At 41.1% G+C, this 24,867-nt stretch overlaps 1 protein-coding gene across 2 annotated transcripts in view; it reads left to right on the forward strand.

Moving 5' to 3' along the window:
* TUSC3 (tumor suppressor candidate 3) overlaps positions 1-24,867 on the forward strand; it is a 293,630-nt gene that overhangs the window by 189,102 nt on the left and 79,661 nt on the right. For both annotated transcript variants that reach the window (XM_088478802.1, XM_088478801.1), the window contains exons 3-4: positions 13,715-13,832; positions 19,655-19,795. In XM_088478802.1, the coding sequence (XP_088334928.1) occupies positions 13,715-13,832; positions 19,655-19,795 (259 nt within the window). The remainder of the gene's footprint in view (positions 1-13,714; positions 13,833-19,654; positions 19,796-24,867) is intronic.

The following is a 24,867-nucleotide window of genomic DNA, read 5'->3' on the forward strand; positions in this document are numbered from 1 at the left end:
AGGGTGGTTCATAATTGTGGAAACACCCTTATAAAAAGGAAATGAGTAAGGAAATATTAATCCAGTGTCTACACATATAATATGGGAGTGGAGGAATTGTTTTTAGGGTAAGTCACCAGTATGGCACCCATTTTGAAGTTGGCCATCTTGGATGCAACTCTAATTTTCTAATTGGGAAAGTAGTCATGTGACATTCAAACAAATGCAGAATTTCATAAGAAAAACCATGGTCTTTGTTTAACGTATCTATTCATTCTCGAGTTTTAACATAAAGTTTATATGATATGTTCGAAGTGCTGTCCATCATGTTGCAGTGTTAAAGCTATTCTCTTTTCCCATTCCTGATGAATCATGTGTGGCTGAATCTGAGCACAAGCATCAACAATTTATTGTTGCAGATGATAATGATCTTGTATCTTCACAACATAAACACGTTCCTTCAGGTAACTCCACAGAAAGAAATCCAATGGAGATAAATCTGGGAATCTTGGTGGCCACTGGACTGGACCTCTATGGCCAATCCACCTTTGGGGAAACTGCACATCAATATATTCCCTGACAATTAGTCCATAATGAGGTGGGGCACCATCTTGCTGGAAGAAATTAGGATATGACCCATCCTCTGATAGCAATGAGGGAAAAATTTCTTCATCTAACAACCTCATGTAACGTCCTGCTGTTTTGTTTTATCAATGAAGAATGGTTCCAAATTACGGGTACCTCACAAACCACACCATACCAACTGTTTTGCCGAGGCTACAACCCTACAGGCATCCATCCAGTGAGAGTTTGTCTCTGTCAGTACCCATGGTTCTGTTTGTTTACCTCACCATTGATGAAGAAATTTGCCTCATCACTAAACAATACCTGGTGTGGAATATAAGGGTTCAGGTGAAGTTTCTGTATTACCCAGTGTGCAATCTCCACCCGATGATCTGGGTCATCCTCAGTCAGGTGTTGCAACATCTGAATCTTGTAGGGGTGCCATTTATGTGTAGACAAAATTCCCAAAATGGCCGTACGACAGTTTTTGGTTATCCACTTTTTGTGTTTATCTGCAACTGATTCTGTTTCTTTAAATTTGGCAGGGAGTTTGGCAACTGCACTGTGAGTAATGGATGGCCTATTTGGGTGGTGTTGGTTGAAATAATTTGCAATAGTACTGTATGTGTACTTTGTTCTCCAGATATCAAGACAATCTCATCACATTCTGTTTGTGATAGTGCCATTGTCAGTAATGTCATTATCTGCAAAAGAAAACTCAGTTAAAGTTCGAGAATGAATAAAGATACGTTAAAACATGACTACCTTCCCAATTAGAAAATTATAGTTGCATCCAAGATGGCCGACTTCAAGATGGCCACCATAGCCTAAAAAGTTTCCCCCTACTCCCATATCATATGTGTAGACACTGGATTAATATTTCCTTACTCATTTTCTTTTTCACTCTGAAGACCGCCCTGTATTATACAGTATATCCATTAAACACTGTCATAAACTCTGTAATATATCAATTGTATAATTCTATGACTGATCGTCTCTCTTTAAGACAGTGTTTGATAAATGTATAAAAGTAAAATAAAGACATATAAACAGGAAGCTGCATCGTGTAATAGGGATCACACACATAGGAAAAACATGCTAATACTGCTGGGTAACAAAAAAACTATAAAATACAATTGTAAAATCCTAGTTCACATTCCATAGCTCAGTATGTTCCAATAGCAATGTTAATTCCCAAATGCGACATACAGTATGAGATGTAATCAAGCCCATCTGTGTCATCTCACACTGAGAATTGCATGTAGATGTCTGTCATCCAATACTTTCAGAAAACTTGAATATTCATTGGCTCATATCCAGAGGGTGAGATTCTAAAGCAGTGTAATCAGGGAAAAGTTAAAGCAATGCACTATAAGAAGCTCTTAATGAGATTTATCATTTTCACTAAAATTTTAAATGAGAAAACCTTGATCCGTGAAATACTTCACTGTACACATGCAGCAATGCCAAATGAATAGCATTTAGCTGATCATAAGCATTTTTTATGGTATCAAATAAAATAAGATACTTTTGTAAATTAAGATATGACCAATAGTTTGACCCTTCTGCCTAAATGTTTGGAAAAATTGATTGATTTGGAAATATTGTACATCAGTACAGAATGTATGAAACAATAAACTAAAAGTGCTTAATGGTGATCCCGGGGCATTGGAATTGAAGTGTGTTGCCTCAAAGAACAGAAGAAACTAGTAAAATAGAGTATTTAAATCTGGTGCTGGGAATTGACTGATCATTATCTCTACCGTGATAAGTGACCAGTCAGTATGTCTCTTACTAATGAAGTGTTCTCATGGGTGTGAATATTATTGCACGGGTGTGAATATTATTGCAGTACAGTAGCCCACATTAGAGATACTGTAGCACAAATTGCTGAAAAAGTCGATGGTGATGATAGGAAAGTGTCAGAACACTCAGTGCATCGCAGCTTGCTGTGTATGGAGCTACGTAGTCGCTGACTGGTCACAGTGCCCATGCTGACCCCTGTCCACAATCGCAAGCGCCTTCAATGGGCATGTGAGCATCAGAATTGGACCATGGAGCAATGGAAGAAGCGGACTGTTTTGTTGAATCATGTTTTCTTTTACATCATGTGGATGGCCCAGTGCATTTGCATAATTTACCTGGGAAAGAGGTGGAACTAGGATGCACTACATGCACCACCTACCTAAACATTGTTGCAGACAAAGTACACCCCTTTATGACCTCTTTATGTCCTCTAATGTACCCTGCCACATTGCAAACATTGTTCAGGAATGGTTTAGAGAACATGACAAACAGTTCAAGGTGTTGACTTGGCCTCCACATTTCCCAGATCTCAATCTAATCAAGTATATGTGGGGCGTGGCCATAAATCTATAGTCATAGATTACAAGTGTGGTTGTGCACAATTTTCATATTTGGTTATTAATGCCATACTGCCTTTTTCAAGAAAATATGTCCCTTGATCCCAGCTATTTTTCATTGGCTAGTGACAGGAGGGGAAATGTGTGTTGGCTCTCCTGCTCTTGGTAGACTGTGCACCAGAAGTCTTTCTTGTAAAACAGAGGTGCAGTTAAGCTGCAGCTAAACTGAAATATTAGGAGTTGCTGCTGTTTGTTATTAATGTTGTTCCACCCACATAGCACTCAGGCCCGGCAACGGGGAGTACTAGGGGCACAGATGTGCCGGGCCCCAAGGTTGTAGGGAGCCCTGGAGGAGCCCACAGATAATAACTTGATCACTACCTGCGCTGCTGCATGATCAGCAGGACGCAGCACGCACGTACAGGCCGGGTCCGTATGGGGAGTCTGTGTACTAATGTAGCTTTATTATACTCAGGACCTGGGTCACAACGGGGGACGGGGGGGCGGGTTGGCCTGACGGGTCGCGTCATGAAGCCCCGTCCCCTTTGTGGCAAATTGCTGTAAGTGGACTAATCATGGGAGGCATGGCCACATCACCTTAGGATAAAAAAAATAGGTTTCACAGTGCTGGGGAGGGGGGCTCAGCAGCCACGAGCAGTTTCCCACTGCAACCCAGCACACAGCAGCGTGTGCTGGGCTGTTGTGAGGTAAGAGGGAGGTGGGTGGACCCAGGCCCCCGCCGGGCTCCTCCAGCAAGCCTGGGCCGGGTAATTAATACCCGCTCCTACCCCTCTTGGGGGCCCTGGACACAGCACTATAGAGAGGTAGCCCAATAGCACTATTACAGTTACTAACATTTTCAGGACCGTAGCTAGGGTAGTGCGACCGGTGCCATTGCACAGGGCATCAAAAAGTCTAGGTACGGCTCTGGACATTTTGCCAGAAAATAGAGAGATATCACCATAGACAGTGACTCTTCCATACACTGTATAAGTACCAGTAATACTCCACTTCGTAAGAGGTCAAATAACAGCTACTCTAAAATCCTGACTATTTGGCAGAAATCCAGATAAGATTTATTTATAAAGTATTGGCTGAATTAATCACCACACAATAAACCCAGCCTGCATTAACTATACCTAATACATTCTGACAATAAGCTAGCCACTTATGTCTGCTGAGTAATCTGTATACAACAGCAGAAGCAGAACTATGAAGATATGTGTCACCTACTGTACATCTGAGGAGCAACCACTAGAAGTATCTATTTTGAAAGCGATATAAAATATTAACAATATTAAGTATCATTTATATGCATATATATATATATGTATATTGTGATAGGATCACTGGTAAAGTGGTCTGTGACAGGGACATTTATCCCAGATTCCTGTCCTATGTGTTTAAAATCCCCAGGAGAAAGTCTGCAGTGTAGCAGGCTTGAGTCTCGGCTTTTTGAAAAGCCGGTTTGGGACCTGGGGGTTGTGGGTGAGAGGAGAGGGAGGGCTCCACCCACGGCCACTCCAGGTTTTGGTTCTCGCAGCCTGGTAACAGGTTGTTAGGGTTTCCACCTGAGAGTGGCCAATATAAGCCTAGTGTGTTGAGGGCTGATTGTCTCACCTGGGAGAGCAGACAGGGAGTTTGCTCAGAGACACTTGAAAACCTAACTGTAAGTGTTGTGCTGTGCTTTTGTTGCTGGTGAGGGCATTAGGCCCTGCCAGGTTCTGGTAGTGAGGGAACTACCTGTGAAGTTAGTGCCCCGACAGGGCTAGGATTTACGTTTATGTTTTTTTTGTGTTATTTCTGACATTGCACAATAAAGACTGGTGCCGACCAGCTTGTACTTGCATCCAGTCTGGCGTACTGTTTCCCAGCTGCTGTGTGTGAAAGGAAGGAGTCCTCTACCCAGGAGAGGGACCCCCTAACCTAACTGTGTCACAATATTTACAAAGAAGCTGTATACCAAGGGCAGCTATTTAAAACTGTAGATGACTGCAGTGTACGATTGGCATCATAAAACAGGATCATCCTTTAACATAATATCTGCAGTGGACCTCAGGACCCATCTAGAGTATGTGCACCACCGTAAACATACCCCAAAACAATTGTTGTAATGCTTATGTGACACTTGTCTGTTATAAGTTAAGCTCATAGAGGAACAGGGAAGGATACTGTTCCTGGGTAATACCTGTGAGACGGGACTGGTGGAGATCACCAGAAAAGGGGGAGTGAAGGTTAGGTGTTGGGTGTGGAATACTATATTGGGACATCATTCACAGAATAAATTAATGGAATAATTTATGTCCCAGTAGTTTAAATAAGGTATTTAAGTATCCAGTAGAAATACTAGCATAGTATATTTAACACAGGGTTCCAGCTGTGATGTATTCAGATGTAGACCTTCATGGTTATTAAGGAAATAAGTTGTTAATCGAGTAAGTAGTTTATGGATTAAATACTGAGGGGTCTATTTACTAAGTAGTGTTAGGAGACAAAGTGAAAGGAGATAAGGTACCAGCCAATCAGCTCCCAATTGTCATTTTTCAAACACAGCCTGTGACATGGCAGTTAGGAGCTGATTTGCTGGCACCTTATCTCATTTCACTTTGGCCCTGATTCAGACCCACTCGCGAGCGGCTGTCCGCTCGCAAGTGGGTCGATGTTCTGCACTGAGCATGCGCACGACGGAGGGAGCTCCGTCGTGCGCATGCGCCAGACGCGACGAGCGAAGGATTTTCCTTCGCTCGTAGTGTCTCTTCAAAGGGGGCGTGCTGTCGATGTTGACTGACAGCACGCCCCCTTTGGTGGACGTGCCGGGGGCGTGCCTCCCTGACGGGGGCGTTCCCACGGGAACGCCTCCCGTCAGAAGCCGTCCCACTGACATCACTAGTGATGTCAGTGGGAGTGATTTTGGCTCTGATAGAGCCAAAATCACTCCGAGCCTTGTGGTTGAAAAACTCAACCACAGGCTTTTGTACGCAGTTTCGATGGTCGCGATGGTCAAGACCATCGCGGCCATCAAACTGCACGCTCGTATAGCCTGTGGGTGGTGACCCACAGCTATACGAGCGTCCAGGAGGAAGCTCCATTTTCATGGAGGGCGGCCCTCATTCAGAGCGTGCGCTCTGCTCAGAGCGTACGGCCCTGAATGAGGGCCTTTGTCTCCTAACACTGCTTAGTAAATAGACCTCAATATCTTACAATAAATGTCATATGTTGAAAACTGATTTTACTGTTGTCATAAAGCAAAGTTGTTTTGTTAAGTTTACCACTAAATTTATTTTTGAGGGAATCTTTTACACAGATCTTGAGAAAGAGTTCCGGAAGGATAACAGAAAACCTTTTGCGTAACGTGTTATTTATTCTAGTAATAGTATATTGTATTTATATTGAATATTAGTGCATGCTTAATATATCACTAATGGTAGCAAAGTGTTAATTAAGGTTTCCCCAAGCAAGCCTTAAGCTGGGTACACACTGACAGATATTTTGAGTGATCAATTGATCGGCCAATATATCTGGTGCCCGTCGGCCAGTGTGTACCAGCAATATGTCTGTGAACGATGTCGTTCACAGACATATCGCATCGGCTGTGCTGCACAGCCGATATCCAATATATCTGCAGAGGAATCGGTATGAAATACCAACGGGTGAATTGCCGCCTGTTCTCATACCGTTGAACAAAGCCCGATGACAACATATCCCGACAGGGGCACTTAAGTACCCTAACCCTCCCCTCTTTCCCCTCCTCACCCTAGTCCTCCCTTAGTGTTGCCTATCCCTAACCTCCATGGGTGGTGCCTAACCCTAACCCCCCTGGTGGTGCCTAACCCTAACCCCCCCTCCCTCTAGCCTAACCCTCCCGGGAGGATGCCTAAACCTAACCCTTCTCCCGCAGCTCAGAGATAACTATCCCCGTTTACCTTCGTTTGGGATGCCGGCCGTCGGGATATCGTCATCGGGCTAAAGATAGGCATCGGGATTTCGACACCTATCTTTAATCCCGGGTCAGACAAGGTATTCCGGGCGGCGGTAATGTCACTACATCCCATCTGCAAATATATCTGTCCTACGGCAAGTGCTGACCGCCCGTACACATGTAGTTGTAGCTGCGGGGAGGAGGGTGGACTCGCCCCCTGGCCATCGGGACCCACAGCTGCCTGGAAGATGATGGTCATTCAGTGTATATGAACGACCATCAGATATATCTGCAGTTCACTCAATCAATATATGCTAGGTGTGTACCCACCTTAAATTATTCCTCTATAGAATTGTAGCTTGGGTGGAGGCACTAACTATTGTGTGATCCCATAATCCCACCAGGATAGACAGTCTAAGGGTGGGTTACATTAGTAAAATGCAACACAGCACGTAACACCATGGAGGCAGAGAGGAAATTGTAGCATATGATAAATCCAATAGTGGTCCTCTCCAGAGAAACCTCAGACTAGCTCTCACTGGAGAAAGCGTGGGAAAAACCCTAGGCCCTGATTCAAAGATGAATGCAATGGCGATTCCGTACGCAGATTGAACGTTTGTTTGCCATCGCACATGCAAATAAGTCGCACTGCGCTGAGATCGCATTGCGATTACCGAAGTACATAGGAATACATTGCACAGTAATTGACAGGTCAGAGTTTAGGGGTGGTAACGGGGGTGGTCAGAAAACTCAGAAGTGCCTGTATGTTTAAACACCATTTCATGGGCATGCATAAATTAGACACTGTAATTGCCTACGCAGCATGAGAGTACTCTGCATGAGAGGAGAGCTACTAAGTCTGGTCAGACCTGACGAAATGGCAAGATGGCCGCTCAATGTGCGTCGATGTTACCGATATTTACGCAGGTATGTATCGTCGCACACAAGTAAGAAGGCAGCAGTGGGCGTCTTTATGCTCGGGTGGTTTTTGCAAATAGCATATTTTTGCAGCTGTATTGTGTACGAAAACGCTCCTGATCCTAGTTTATAAGCATTAGCCTGAATAAATACAAGACTCTTTTGCTTGTTCATGGCTTCCTTTAGACCACTGTTCATAAAGGGCTAGTGACAGTCTGAACTGACACATCGGTGTACATTGTCAGGCCAAGCTTGCTGAAGTTAGCCTGACAAAAGCTGGAAGCCTGGTTTTGATGCCTCCTAGTCAGTAGGCAGGTTTGGATTCGTGGAAGTTGGTCAAAGAAACACAAGACATTGGAGTAAAAATGTACTAAACCTTCATTTTATAGAAAGTACTCGAATGGTTGCTAAGGGCAATGTCTCCACTTTTTTCAAGGTTTGAGACATGTACTCTATAAAGTTTTACAGTCATGCCACTTGTAAAGTTGATTTTGTTATGTTATGTCTGCTAAAGTTGGTTAGTTCATCATTTGTTTACTGTATAGTTTGTTGTGGGCAGCTATTCAGAATGCATTATTGATGGTCTTTCTGTTTGAGCTATAATTTGTTATTTTGTTGAGGTATAGTATGTATGCTTTCTATCTCCTGGTCACTAGCCAAGGGTCTAGCATGCTAGTGTGGTCATGCAGTGGCACACTTAGAGGACATTTATCCATCTGGTTGGGACCTGAATATTACTGTAGTTCCAGCAGATACAGCTACTGAATGGTGAAAGGAGGTGGGTAATGTAGCATAAACTGCCCACCAATAATGTTACATGCCGTGACCTGTTTGCATATCCGCTAGGTCAGAGGTTCTAAACTCCAGTACTCAAGTACCACATGTTTTTTGGATTTCTTTAATCATGCACAAGTGAGAATCTATTTTACTGGGTCAGCAATTATCCCACCTGTTACCACAGACATAAATTCTATAAACGTGACCTGTTGGTAATACGTAAAAGGTTGAGGGTGAGAACCACTGCTCTCGATTATCAAGCTTCAGTTATCAGTAATAGTGTAGGGAAGTAATACACTATTTATAATTATGGTGTTCTTAAACATTAGTATTTTGAGGTCTAATTAGACTTTTGTTGTTGCAAAAAAAGACTACTAATCCCAAACAATATCTGATAGGGAACCATTACATGTTGATCGGAATGAATAACAAATACTGTACAGTCGAATGTTGACTGTATGTGACCAGTCATTGAAAATCAACAAGTGGATGGATATTTCAGGTTTGGCCTCATTTTTATGTACATGTAAGGCCAAATTTGTCAGTGATCCAGCCACTACATAGATTGGCTAGTGCACAATCAAAATGTGGGCCTGATTCAGAGCCGGACGCTATTTGCCCTCGCTCGTTCAGAAAAAGGGGCCGGATATTTAAATAGAGCGCTTGCTCTTTGCGGTCTGTTGACACCTCTATGTCTGAGCGAGCGAACGAAACATGCGCTCGCTATTTTGTAAAGACGCCCACCTGGCCGCTCGCATCATACGTCATCTCCGCTATTTATTAGATTAATCGAGTACATCGAAAGGCGTATGAACTGCTCGCTATTCTTGTAGTAGCATTTTCCTACCACAATCATGCGAGCAGTTCAGGCTAAAAGACAACCAAGTGACGTGGTCGATGACGCTGCTTTGTTAATTATGCACACCCTTAAAACGCCTGTTTTGACCGTTTGGCACGTCTGCGTTCGGAGCTCCACTCCCCATTTTCAAGCACCTTCCCCTGTTACCACCCACAAACGGTACATCCTGTTACTCAAATTAGCAGGCATTCGCTATTTTGCGAGCACACGATTTCCGACCGCACTGACTGGTTGGCGCATGCGCATTACAACCCATACGCATGCGCAGATGTGCGAACATCGCTCAGAGCGAACGAGCGGCCGCTTACGAGTGGCTCTGAATCAGGCCCTCAGTTTGTAACAGGTCTGCACTGTAATTTTAGTTTAAGGTTTCAGCTTTAGGGTTTATTGACCTTTAAGCATATGGCATATATATGAATGTTGAATTGACATGTGACTTCTTTTGAATGCTTAGTTTTTCTAAGAAATCGTACTGAGATGAGCCTATCTCATGACTCCTTGGTCTAGACCAGGGGTTCCCAGCCACGTCCTCAAGGCACACTAACAGTCCAGGTTTTAGGGATAGCCATACTTGAGCACAAGTGACTTAATTAGCACCTCAGTTATTTTGATTTAACCATCTGTGAACAGTCATGGATATCACTAAAACCAGGACTGTTAGTGTACCTTGAGGCCGAGGTTGGGAATCATTGGTCTAGACAATTGGTTTTAAGTATGGTATGTGCATTTGTCTATACTTCCGTGCTTTATTGTATGTTGACTCCTATTATCGGAAATGGCATCTAGCCATTACATATGTTATAACTTTGTTCAGTTTGACTGCATTGTGTTGCTGGCAGTCAGACCATTTGCTATAGAATCTAAAATAAATGTATGATCCTTTGACACAGTTTTGGACTCAAGTATCAATTAGTGATTGGTGATCAGTAATAATTTTAACAATCCGGAATAACAAAAAAAAATGGTATTACATTTTTTTTGCTAATACTGCATTTAGACCACTCTATTGTATGATATTGTAAGTTAAAATATACAGTATAAATCCTCCATGTTTTCGTTTATATTAACAAAGAGAACGTTTTATCTTGTTTGGAATCTATTATTGTGAATGATTAGGGTTCTAGATAATGGGATTTTCATATAATTTCTACCATCTGCCCCAGGCATTAACCTCCTCATCTACTTGGTTTAGTGTCCTTGCACTAGTAATTATTTACTATTTCTCTTTTTCTGGTTATTTGACCCACATATAAGTCAATAATACACAGTAAATGTGTAATTACATATATAGATCTAAGGTGGTAAATAAATATCATAGCCAGAATGTAAAATTGAAAACACATTAACAAAATATGCTGATGGGAGTTCCACTATTGCGCAATACAAGGTCAGTGTATATATAAGTGTATGTGTATGAAAAAGCATTAAATTATAACCTGCTATGAATCACTTACACTGACCTTGACAAGCATTGGCATAAAAACATTCATGAACACAAAATACTATCAGTACGTTGCCTTGTGCAGACAACTTAATTTCAGCTCAGTTTGTGAGTTCTTTACCTTATTTTGTTCATAATCTCTTTCTACCTTGAAATATATGCCTATTGTCTTTCCCAATGGGCCCATTGCTGTCAGTTACCATATATAACCTGGCATTCTACTTTCATTACACTTAGAAAATTGGAGGAACATTCAAAATTTGGATTTTGCTCTGGGGAATTAAACGTAACCAAGTTTTTAGTTACTATCCATCAACTGAAATTTTATTTCATGTACCAATGGCAGTATCATTAATATTTTTTTTCCTTTCATTAAATAGAGACATAATTACATTAGTCTCTTAGGAAAAATAAATGTGTGTGTTTGGTGCATGTGGTATATTAAAAGTATTGATAAACTGTTTTCTGGATCTGAATAGCTAGCTTTTAAAGTACTATGGAAAGCTTCAGCATTTCATAATGTTTGTGACCCAGAGAACTTTTTTTCCAAATCAATTTGAAGTTCAATTTTCACCTGAATTGCATTATGTACCATGTTTTAAAATGGACAGGGGTAGAACAATCTGTAGCCAATAAGATGATAGGAATGCTCATGACAGTACAGAATACTTAATTCCACAGCACGGTGGGAATAGTGTTTATCATTACTGCCTCACAGCCCTAAGGACATGAGTTCAAGTCCTGACCAAGGCACTATATGTGTGGAGTTTGTATATCCCCCTCAGCCTCCCCCATATTTATGTGAGTTTGTGTTCTAGTGTCCTCCCACATCCCATAATCACACTGGTAGATTAATTGGTTTCTGACAAAATTAACCCTAGTCTGTTTGTCTGTCTATGTGATAGAATATATAGATTGCAAGCAAAAAATATGGTAGTTGCTCAATCAGCTTAATGACATACTACAGGTGCTTGTAAAGGGCGCAGTTTACACTGAACTACAGAAAAATGGAATTTGCCCTCCAGCACACTGCAGCTAAATCAAAAATACTTGAATCCTACCTAATAATAGAAATTCAGAGGTATTAGTAACATACATTTGCAAATATATAAATAAGCGCTGGGCCAGCGTCAAGGCTCCTCTATACCAGCGCCCCTAACATTAAGGGGTTCATGTCCGAGAAGCAAGGCACCCCAAAAAATTCCAGCCAAGGACCATCCTCAGGGCATCACACGAAAAGGGGAAAAGAGGTGATAGTGAAGTGTAAAAGATAGATGTGTAAAGATAAATCAATGTGTTAATGAAATGTAAAAGAATTAAAATGACATAAATAATATACAAACGATTAGAGAAGTGAAAAAATATTCTATGTGAATTAAGTGGTGATGCCATGAGATTGTAAACTCGCCTGGAACAGGGACTGATGTGGATGACTGAAATATTCTTTGTACGGTACACCACCGCTCAGTATGTGTGTAAAGCTATTCCTATTCTATTGCCAAAGAGGCCCACAAGAATAAACTTTGTCAAAACTGATGAATGTTATATTTGAATATGCCAAATGTCATTAGATGCTTGTATAATGTTGGAATATTCTGGGGAAGTATGATGTCAGTGGGTGTGGTAAAGGAGATTATACTAGAAAGGTATAAAATCTATGTTACTGGTATGACAACTTGTTAGTTACTGGGAGAAGTGCACGCTCCCAGTCAGGGCTCGATCTATTAATTAATTACAAAATTACAAATTCTTAAATAGATTGGATTGAAGCAGATTACTTTATGCAACAACAGAACATGCCAGGTAAGATAAAAAATATTTTCCACAGTGCCTTATATAAATAATTGTTAATAAATATTTAAGAAAATAAGTGTGAAAATCCTGTGGTAGGTAGTGAGCTATCCATTTGTGATTGTATGAGTGCATGGCTGGATCTGATAGGGGCAGTGTCAGGCATGAGAAAATAAATGGAGTCAAGCCTACTGACTGGGAGTTTGGTATTGGAAAATGCACTGTCCCTAAAAATAGTCACATTGATTCAAGCAGAATAAAACATGCCTTTATTTGTATTGTTGTTGATACAAACTTTTATTTAGAATTCCTACAGTACCATGTACTCTGAAACCAACTTATTTAAATTAATTTGATATTTCTTTAAACATACAGTATATTTCCACTGCACCTTACACGGGACTCACTAGTATAGAAAATTAAAAACTCTTTCACTCTTGAACAGGATTATGAAAGGGAGGAGCTTTCCTTAGTCTTTTGGGGATTACTGTACAATAAACTGTTTGTTTCTACTTTGTGTTTTAATACTTTATTACTTCTACATTTTGGGACTATGCAAAATTGCATTGTTTGAGCTAGCGATTTAGGGGTCTATGTACTAAACCTTGATGAGAGATAAACTTGTGAGAGAAAAAGTATTAACCTATCAGCTCCTAACTTATCATTTTTCAAATACAGCTTGTAAATTGTAAGTTAGAAGCTGATTGGTTAGTGCTTTATCTCTCACAATTTCTCTCTCTCCAGTCTTTGATAAATACCCCCGTTAGAGTGGCTAAGAAGAGGGATTTAAATCCATACATAGATCTCCTGCGAAACCAACCCCACAGTACACAAAATCTGAAATCCCTACCTCCTAGCATCAAAATAGACAATCAGAACAAAATAGGCCATGGCACCATATATTTACAGATGACTGTGCTCCGTTGTCCTCAGGCAATTTTCTCTTTATCCTTTGGAAATCGGGACTGTGCTGTATATAAGGGTGTATGTAAAGTGCTACATGTCACTGAATTGGTTTAAAGATGTAAAAAACATTGTTAGTAGCAATCATATTAATAAGTGTTCTGTAATATTGTAAATAACTTGTGCATTTCCTTTGGTAGGCAAGCTAATGAGGAATATCAAGTGCTCGCAAATTCCTGGAGGTATTCTTCAGCATTTTCAAACAAACTTTTCTTCACTATTGTTGACTATGATGAAGGAGCAGATGTTTTCCAGCAGGTAAATAATCATTCTCCAGCAATTTTCAACTGTATATACCAATGTTTATACAGTAACTGCTACAGTTTTACTAATTGTGCTGTCAATTTTGGAAATATTTTTTAAAAAAATTTTAGAAAAATTTAATATTGCAGATAGCTAGATGCGTTCATATTCATGCTGATATTTTATAGAATTTTATTGTGTGTTTTATGTCTTCATAAATCATTTTTTGAAACAAAAAAGGGAACAAAAATTACAGATTTGTTAGTCCTGAACAAAATAAAATGTCATGCACTTTTCAGGACACATTAGATAGAAATGCGTTGTTTACTGAATGTCCTTTATCGAGCTGACTTTATTTATATTTGGCCATATGTTTACTTGATTTCACTTTGTTACGATACCGAATACATTTTCTAAAGAAAGACAATTTGGGAAGAAAGGAGCAGATGCAGTTTTTATGTTACTATTGTGCATTAACATAATTCACGCCCTTCCGAAAAAAAAGCCATCTGTTATAAAATAATTTTCGATTGCTTCTCATAAATATTAGTTTAGAACTAGTAAAAATGTTCTAAATGAATGTCAGATATATTACACAAAGCATTATAAGCTGTGCTGTAATTATACAATTAAGGTAATAGTTCTACAGCGGCACGTGTCTTCATAAAGTATTGAACAAGGTAATATTGTTGCTTAAACAGGACATTTTAGTATGCTTATGGTGAGGCGGGAAAATATAGTCTAACAATCCTCCATTATAAAGAAAACAGTGGTACTCCAAAATATGTAGCATGGTCCTAACTACTACAGTATTAACTATTGTAGTTTATATGAACTCATATTATACCCCCTTTCCCCATTACAGCATGTACAATATCAATGTGAATATAGCCTTGACAATTGACCTCTCAATTACTATATTTACAAACTATCATAAATGAACTGTAGTATAATTATATACTTACACAGAGATTGTTTATTAAAATAAGGGAAATTAATAAATCATCAATAATATTATTGAGGTTAATATTTATGCTTCCAATGTCCATTAAAATCAATTTGTCATTAAAATTCTATAAATGGTACTGCATTTAATATTGGAATAATACTTACAATTGGTCACTGAGAAATATAGGACCTCATTCAGACCCGCTCGCAAGCGCTGAGCACTCGCAAGCGGGTTCGATGTTTAGGCCCTGCGCACGCGCAGCGGCCGCACTGCGCGTGCGCAAGCCCCGTAGCGAGAGAGAAATTCTCTCGCTCCGGAGCTCACTACAAAAGGGACGGCTGTCAATGTTGTTCGACAGCTTGCCCTGTTTTGTAGGTGTGGCGGGGGGTGGTTTCACAAACGGAGGCGTTCCTCCGTTTTGTGGGCGACCGCACTGACATCAGCAGTGATTTCAGTGGGGAGCTTCCTGCTGGAACAGAGCAGGAAGCTCCCTGGGGCTTGCGGGTTGCCGAGACCCAACCTTAGGGTCTCGTCGCAAGCCCCAATGGTCACGGTGGTCTTGACCATCGCGACCATCAACCTGGTCGGTCGCTAAAGCTGTGGGTGGGTTACCACCCACAGCTTAGCTAGCGACCAGGAGGCCGCACTTCGAAAGGCAAGCGGCCGCCCACATTCAGAACGAGCGCTCGCATTTTGCAAGCGCCTCTGAATGATGGCCATAGTCTTTTGTTCTTAATTATATTTTTTTAAATTTGCCCAACAAACTCCACCTAAAATTACCATTTTAGCCTTTGATGGAGTTATCCTTTAAATATGATGAGTTATTAGTGAGCTATCAGTTCATTGTACTACAGCAGTACAATCTATTCCCCAGTTCCCAGTATATGGTGCACCTAGGTGAAATCGCTCTTTTTTATGGTGCACTTGGGGGCATAGAATAATGAAACCATTCTCTTACAGACCCTTATTTACAAAGCTATATTATTTTTTCTAAACAATTGATTACAATGTGGTACATACAATAAATCCTGCTACAACGGAGACGAAGGAATATGGGATATTAGTTTACCCTTGACAGTACTTGTTTACCGTAAGTTCCTATTACATCCTGCCCAGGGCCATAGAGAGCCCAGTCGGGCCCGGGTAAAGGAGGGGGTGTGGCCTAATCGCAGGAGGCTTGGTCACGACCCCTTGATAAAAATAGAAAAATAAATCAGTTATGCCTGCGCGCTGGGGAGGGGGGTACTGTAAGCCCCCCAGCCCGGCGCTAAGCGGATGGGGGGCATGATCAGTATGATTGCTCCCCACCACAGCCATAGGAGACTGCTCCGGCTGCTGCAGCAGCCACGAGCAGTCTCGCACTGCAGCCCAGCACAAGCTGTGTTCTGAGCTGCTGTGAGGGAGGGGGGGGCGATGTGTCCTGCTACATCTTTGCCGATCGCACTACAAATGTGCGCTCGCATTCTGCCAAACGTTTGTCTGCAGCAGCATGTGCTACGGTATGCTATGGCGTGCAATGTGATCGCACCATGCAATCCTATGGACTATGGAGGTGGGGGTGCGAACGCAGTGGGCGTATCCGCACCCAGGTGCATGCCTCACGCCATGCGTGACGCGATTTTCTGCGTATGCAGCAAAGATGTAGCAGGACACATCTGTATAGGAAGAGTTAATAGGATAAATAGTGTTCAGCCTCATTTCTGATAATTTGACAGAGAGTCAGTTATTTCTTACCATATCTTTGGCACAAGCTGCATTAGATGTGTTATTGGTAAAAGTGAGATATATGACAGAAACAGATGGGACGAATGGCTGTCAGAAATATTATATAAGACAGTACAGCTCAAACTTCTCCATAAGCCATTCTGCATGATTAGCTGTGATAACATTCTTATTTATGTGTTTTCCAACTGACGACACACTCACTGTTGTTACACAAATGTTTTATCCTAGTTATTTAAATTTTGCTCATAATTCAATCTGTCCTTAGTCAACTTCTAAACATGAAAGACTGCTCTCCGTATTATTGGATACAGTTTTGCTGAACATAGCCAGCAGTTATGATCCCTATCTTATCAGCTCATACTGTGAATTAAAGATGAGCGGTGCGGTTTTTGCTCTGATCTTCACACCAATGAGCCAAAACATCATCTTTCACGGACATTTGTGCCGAGATGTTGGTGAAAGATGGCGCAGCTCCGAGCCAAAACCGAAACGCTTATCTCTACTGTGAATACTAGCACCATTTGAAGCCTTTCAATGTTTCTTTTATTAAAAATAAAATATCTATTTTTTGTCTGTATACCTTGTAGTTGTATACAGAACAGTAATGTCTGTGAATTCTTTAAATCTGTTTCTGTTTCAAAGCATTTAATTACACACAACGGGCCTGATTTAGGATTGATTGTAAAGGTGCCCCTGTTTCCATACGAGCACTGGAGATTCCAAGGCTGTACGTAGTTTGAGTTGCATAATACCATATGAATGTGTCTAGAGCAAATATGAGGCAAGCATTGTCATCCGCTGCAAAATTTGTAGCCAGGTTAAAATATACATCTCATGTCATATCTAATGTATTCCTAAATATGTGTAAGCCAAACTAGGACACATTTAGAAGGGCGGTGCATAACGTAAGTCTGCAAGCCGTTACTCTCTTGCACTTGCATGTTAACACAAGTAATCTTCCCTCTAAGTGCAAAAGACTGCAAGTGCAAGATACATGCAGCTCTAAACACAAACAAGTTATGTTGGTTGAAGTCCGCTATATTTTTTATTTACTCACTGGGGTTACAAAGCAGTGAAAATATTGGAAGGGATTAGGCAGAAATGGATCAGCATGGCTCACAAAACAACATGATGGAGAGGAGGGGCCTGCCACCAGGAGTCACACCAGTGTTTGGGCTGGTTCTGATCTAAAGGGGGGTAAGGTTAGGCCATACTGCCTAGACAAGGGTTTCGAGTTCCCAGTTTTAAAAAAAAAAAGAAAATTGGAAAATAGGAGGTACAGAAAAGTAAAATAAAATCCTTAGGTGGCCCCATTATATCATAGTAAACTTCTGCAGTCTATGGCCAATAAGACCCTGCCCATGCATTAAGGCATATTGTAAAGCAGTTTACAATGGTATTAAGTGAGGAAAAAGGCCCTAAAGCTGCATAAAGTTGGCAGAACTGTGAAGTGTCATTATTTGTTGTACAGAGGCATGTGTGACCACCGATTTTGCAGGAGTTCTGTATGTTTTGTCAATGAACGGCGGTGTAGCTGTTCCAGCAGTAAGTACCCTAATACTAATCCTAACCAAGTAGCTAAAATCAAAACCTGTGGTTGCGGTGGTAACTATGAGGGAGATGTATCAGACCTTGTAGAGAGATAAAGTATCAACCAATCAGCTTCTACAGTAACTGTCATTTTTCAAACACAGAGGTCTATATACTAAGCCTTGGACAGAGAAAAGTGGAGAGATAAGGGGGAGATGTACTATGCCTTGGATAGAGATAAAGCAGAGAGAGATAAAGTACCAACCAATGAGCTCCTAACTGTCATTTTACAGGCTAGGTTTGAAAAATGATAGTTAGGAGCTGATTTTGGTACTTTATCTCCCTCCAAGGCTTAGTACATTTACCTCAAGGTTCCAACCAATCAGCATCTAACTGTCACATTATAAGCTGTGTTTGAAAAATGACAGGAGCTTATTGTTTGGTACTTTTTCTCAATCCAATTTTTCTCTCAATAAAGGCTTAGTACATCTCTCCCTCTGTAAAATGGCAGTTAGAAACTGATTGATTGGTACTTTATCTCTCTCCAAGGTTTGATACATCTCCCCCTATGTTCCTAATATCTTAATCCTCACCCTAATCCTAACCCTAAACATAATTTTGCAAAAGACCTTTATTTCACCTGTCATTTATTTGCAGATGTCGCCATGTTAGCTATCGAAATTTCAACAATGTCGACATCATAACTGTCGACATTGTGACCGTTAACATGCTGAGCACATCCCATTTTGCAGGTAGTAAATAACCTAAGAGGTTCCCAAACTCCACTATTACAGTCCAGGTTTTAAGGATATCCATGCTTGAGCCCAGATGGTTAAATCAAATTGACTGAGGTGCTAATTAAGTCTGGGGGAGTCTGGGTACCACTGACCTAATGTGTCCCAAACCGAATGAACTGAAACGTTGGTAAAATGTGTCTGAAATAAACTAGTCTGTGCTTTTGTTTATTTCTAGAAAATAGCTATTTGTAATACTAAATTGATATCTCAACTTTAAATGTTCTAGTACTGAAAAGAAAGTTATTGAGTCCTTGAAATGTATACCTTGTTCCTACTCCTGTATTATTACTGTAAGTGTTATTGTACTCTGTAAACTCTGTAAACTGAAACATATGTCACTGTGACTTAGAACAATTTCTGAAGCTTACCATGCAATTGAAAGTGTTCAAATGTACCCAACGCATGTTCACCCAGCAGAGGCAGCGACTTTGTGGGCTAAAATATATTCATGTGAATGCAGCCTCCTAATTCATTAGGAATACTTGATAGTTTGTATTCTTAAAGGAAACCATGCATTGTTTATGACTGATGCTTATTTTTTATTATTTTTTTTTAGCACCCAAAATAGTTCCCCTACAATCTCTATTTTCGCATAGTTTAGCTACAAAAAATAATAGCAACAAAATAAAATGAACAGTACAAGTTGGAAGAGATATACACGTTTTGCTTTATTTGGCACCTTCAGGTTACATTAATGTTTTAGGTTTGCTGTGTACATGCCTGCCTTTGTGTACACAGAAAACTCACCTTGTTTATTTCTAAGCTCATGTGATTGTGGTTGCACATATCTGTGTTCTCCTATCATAAATAAGTAATATTCTTTTTTTTACTTTCAGTTGAATATGAATTCTGCTCCCACATTTATGCATTTCCCTGCAAAAGGCAAACCCAAGAGAGCGGATACCTTTGATCTTCAGCGAATCGGGTTTGCTGCAGAACAGCTAGCAAAATGGATTGCTGATAGAACAGATGTTCATGTACGTAAAGAATAGCACACAGCAGTATGCTAGATCGAGAAAAATCCAGCTTGTTGTTTAGTTTATCCTTACATTTATTTTTAATCACATAGAAAATGTTTTTTCAGTTATTATATATTGCTCATATTGTTGAAACCTCATCTGTCATGGTATATTTAGTAACCTTATTCCCTAGTATCTGAGAATGACTCGCAGCACATAATCACTGCTTTGCAGAAAATTAATGTTGTCAGTACTTTTATATACAGATATCCAAATATTCCGAAATACAGAATTTTTTTTAGCATGACTGACATAGTGAAACCTTTGCTTTTTAATGGCTCAATGCACACAAGCTTTCTTTAATACACAACATTATAAAAAATATTGCCTTCAGGCTTTGTGTATAAGGTTTATATGAAACATAAATTAATTTTATGTATGTACACAAACCATACCTGCCGACTTTCTGGCTGCTCCTTCCGGAGGGAGCAGCCAGATCGGCAGGACGGGGGACGGGTGGACGGTTCAAGGAGGAGTTTCCGGGCGGGTGACATCACTTGAAGGCGTGGTGGGGGTGGTTTGGTCCCGTCCCCGCTATGCAATGCCGATAAAATAGGCATTGTGTAGCAGGGGGCGGGGCCAAAATGACGCGAATCGCGTCACCGCCCCCCCCCCCCCCGCTGCGGGGGTTGCAGGGGTCATTGCGGGGAGGATAGGAGAGTTGGGCGGCAGCCGGGAGAATTGCCTGCCTTCCCGGGAGGTCGGGAGCGGCACCCGATTTTCAGGAGGCTCCCGACCAAATCGGGAGAGTAGGCAAGTATGACACAAACTGTGTTTGAGCCACAAAGTTATTGAAAATATTGTATAAAATTACCCGCAGGCTGTATGTATGAGGTGTATATAAAACATAAATGCATTCTGTGTTTAGATTTGGGTCTCATTCCCAAGATATTTTATTACGGTATGCATATATTCCAAAATGCGGAATATTCCGATATTCAAAATACCCCTGATCCCAAGCATTTTGGATATGGGAGACTCAACCTGTACTGCAGTTATACTTGAGATACATGCAGGACGTTTTGTAGTGCTTTGTTGACGTAATAATGGCTATTTTTATGCAAAACATGTTTTTCAAAATAAAATAGATTTTACTATCGTTAATTATGGAATCATTAGTCCTTTTCTCCCTTTAGTCCCAATTTCTTCGGGACAATTCCTTGAAATCAGTCTGCTCTTCCTCTGTGTCCAACTGGTACGACTGGACACTGTCTGAATACTGCAGATGTATTTTGGTGGGAACCTCAAAGGCTCCTCCCATGCTGTCTAGTATTTAGATTTTTTCAGAGATTGACTCTCCTGATTTACCGTCACTGTAGATGTTCTGCTCATCTTCTGTCTTCTTTTGCCACCACTTTCTCCTTAATATTGGCCAGGCCAAGATGTCTGGCTATATGAGTCATGTTTCATAGTTTTCTGTCCCCCCAGCTCTGAGGGGATGACAAAGGTCCAAATGTAATAGGGTGCGAGTTTTTGTGCGGGACAAACTCGGACCTTCTTGCACATTTGGAAGGTGCATGTTTGTCCCAAAACTCGCAAATGTAATAGGGTGCGAGTTTTAGTGTCACAGTTTGACTCGCATGCAAGTGCATGCGAGTTATCCTGCTGGTAAACTCGTACCTTGTAATGCGACTTTCATTACAAGGTGCGAGTTACACAGAAGCCTTCACAGATCTGTGAGATCCATGAAGGCTTCTGCGTTAAAAAACCTATTAAAATGTAAAAGAAAAAAAATAAATTCAGTGGGTTTCCCCCTAAAAGCATAATCAGCACTGGGCTTTTCTGAGCTGGTTCTGGTTGTGAAAAATACAGGGGGGAAAAGATGTAGGGTTCCCTGGGGAGGTGGGGACCACCCCAATTAAGGGTTACCTCACAAATGAGGGCTCAGCCACTGCATTTCCCATAGAAATGCATTGGCTAAGCATTCATTGGCTGAGAGAGGCGAGTCTACACCTCTCTCAGCCTATGAGCAGTTCCCACTATTGACTTCAATGGTGGGAACCACTATGTAACCTTTACTAACCTACAGGTTCCCATCATTGAAGTCAATGGTGGGAACCGCTCATTGGCTGAGAGAGATGGAGGCACGCCTCTCTCAGCTAATGAACGGTCAGCCAGTGCATTTTATGGTAAATGCAACGGCTGATCCCTCATTCGCAAGGTACCATACTGTGTATGTGGGATCCATTTTTTTTTCGGTTTGTTTTACAAGTAGGTGAGTATGATTTTTGTTTTTACAGGTTATGTGGATGCTACATGGAGAAGAGGACGTGAATGGCTCCAGGTATTGTAAGTGAGTGAGTGAGTGCATGTGAAATAAAATAATAAAACCTTCGGCGTCCGTGTCCTGTGTTTTTTTAAATATTTATTTTGCAGGTGAACTTGTGGTTCTCCAAGTACCATCATACAGGGGTGGCTTGCTGGGACCTCTAGTTCTACTGTAAAAGACAATATTATTCTATTTTTTACACAATCAACCCAGCACCCACTGCCCAGGGCTGCCAGTGAAAGCCCTGGGCTATTAGCCCAGGCCTGGGGTGCCATGGAGAGGGGGAACCCCTTTATTGGGGTGTTCCCCACCTCAGGTATCCCCGGGCTAGTCAGCCTGGGCTGACTAGTGGTCAGGTGATGAATGCTTTGGCCAGTGGACCTGGTGAAAGGGTTCCGCGGCTGTGGCATTACACCCCTGCTAGAAAGAGTCGACTCATGCTAGCTACTCACTATTTTTTCCCCATGTATTTTCACAACCAGAACCAGCTCAGAAAAGCCCAGTGCTGGTTGTGCTTTTGGGGGAGGACACCACATCATTTTTTTATTTTTACACTTCTCTGATCTGTGCATTTTTCTGTGTAACTTGCACCTGTTCAGACTATTCTCGCTAGCCTTAACCAGGTCTATTATTTTAGGACAGTAATAGTGTGCGAGTTAAATACTCTCACTCTATTACATTGGCCGGGTTGTATCCTCACAATGGCAAAACATCTGGATGCGAGTTTTGGCATTGCAATTTGCGGGGGTGTGAGAAACATGCAAGCTTGCATGTTCTCGCACCTTATTACATAGGGTGAGTTTTAAATATGTGCAAGTGTAGCTCTATACTTGCACATTTGCAAAACTCAGACCCTATTACATTTGGCCCCAAGTCTTTCTTGATGTGATGTCCAGCTAAAGGTGTATTGCAATGCCATGCTGAATGGCAGAGGGATCAAACTTAAAATGTGCAGGCAGGTTTATGGTTGAGTAAGGGGGTGTGGTACAAAATGTCGACATTCAGATTGTACACACCAGAATGTCCATATGATCTGAATGTGCACATTGACATAATGTCAACATTACCAGAATGTCAACATTGTGACAGTTGGAATGTCAACATAGTGTTTTCAGGTGCTTGTAGCCCTAACACTAATCACAGCTCTTACCCTAACTGCAGTCTAATCCCAACACCAAAATGGACTGTCGGCATTCACAGTGTCGACATACACAATGACATTATGACCATGTCAACATTGCAACTTGGATTGCTCTAAATCAAAACTAAATCATACCTGCCAACTTTTCATATGCTCTTCCAGGAGATACCCAAAGGGAGGTCTAAGTGGCAAGAACAATGGGTGTGGAAACATGATATACATCATCATGGCACCCCCCATCCCCATAGTGTAAACTATGAAGTGAGATAGGGGTCATGCCACACCCACTTTGCTAGGAAACTAAGGCCCACAGTGTCCTCCAAACTGGCCTGGTCTTAAATGTATGACCCAGTCAGATGAGTCCCACTCATACCTTGCGGAAGGAGTAGTGTCCAATTACTATCTGTTTACAGGGATTTTTTTAAGATCAGGATATCTAAACTCAGAAGTTCTCACTTTGACAGCTTAGTTCCATGTTTGAAATTGCCATAAGAAAGCTCTCTCCATGCCCCTTAAGATTTCACAATGAAACACGTCACAAAGGATATGGCATTTAAAAAAAACACACAAATGAGTCACCTAATGCAGACCCTTTTCACTTAGTACAAACTTTATGAGCTCAGTCAATGCAATTTACTACCCTAGGATAATACATGGGAAAATCAGTGCACTATGTGCCATGTGACATAAGTCATAAATGTGTAGATTGCAGGATGAATGTAAGAAAATGTAATAGAACTTAAACAGTAAGTACTGACAGTGGGCAAACAAGATTTCCGCAAACTTGTCCCCTAACCCCTTCAACAAAGCTTCTTTTGTGGTCTCTTCAAGGGAGCAGGTAAAAATCTATTATTTTGGCAGAGCCACTGATCAAATTGCATGTGCACCAGAAAGAAGAAAAATGTGAATGTCAACACCTAATTTTAGCATTAGGTTAATATTAGGGTTAAGGATAGGCTGTGATTAGGCTTAGGCTCACATTACAAGTCAATGGGAAATCACATTGTCGACATGCCAACTGTCAACATTCACAATGTTGACATGTCAGAGTCAACACTGTGAATGCCAACATGTCAACATTCTGTAAATGTCAACATGGAAGGAGATGCACAAAACATGTATGTTGTTGGAAGCTGAAAACAGGTTTCGCCACCTGTAATATACCCTTACGATTAAATTAAAAGAAGTACAGTATATGGATCTACAACTGAGACTGTGGAAATGAAGAGTATTAGATCATTACAACATGGCATAGTGGCAAGAAGGAAACTCTGATGAAGGAAACCATATGGTGCCATCCATGTACAATACAATATCTTAGGTTGCATTGCACTTAGGAGCTCATTCAGACCTGCTCACTAAGATGCATACTCTCGCTGCTGCTGATGGTATGCAGTGTGTATGCATTGTGCGCATGTGCATACCTTAGCGAAAGTCCACAATGCATTTGCTCGCTGCGCATAGACAGCCCAGCAGAGTGAGTGACAGGGGAAGCCGTTTGTAGGTGGTAACAGGGGATGGACATTAAAACGGGGGAATGGAGGTCCTGAGCATCTCAACGGCGTTTTAGGGGCGTGCATAATTAAAAGACAGCATGATAGTACACGTCACCTGGCTTGT

This window comes from Taudactylus pleione, unplaced genomic scaffold (assembly GCF_031769625.1).
Source record: "Taudactylus pleione unplaced genomic scaffold, aTauple2 ptg000218l, whole genome shotgun sequence".
In the NCBI taxonomy this organism is placed as follows: Eukaryota; Metazoa; Chordata; class Amphibia; order Anura; family Myobatrachidae; genus Taudactylus; species Taudactylus pleione.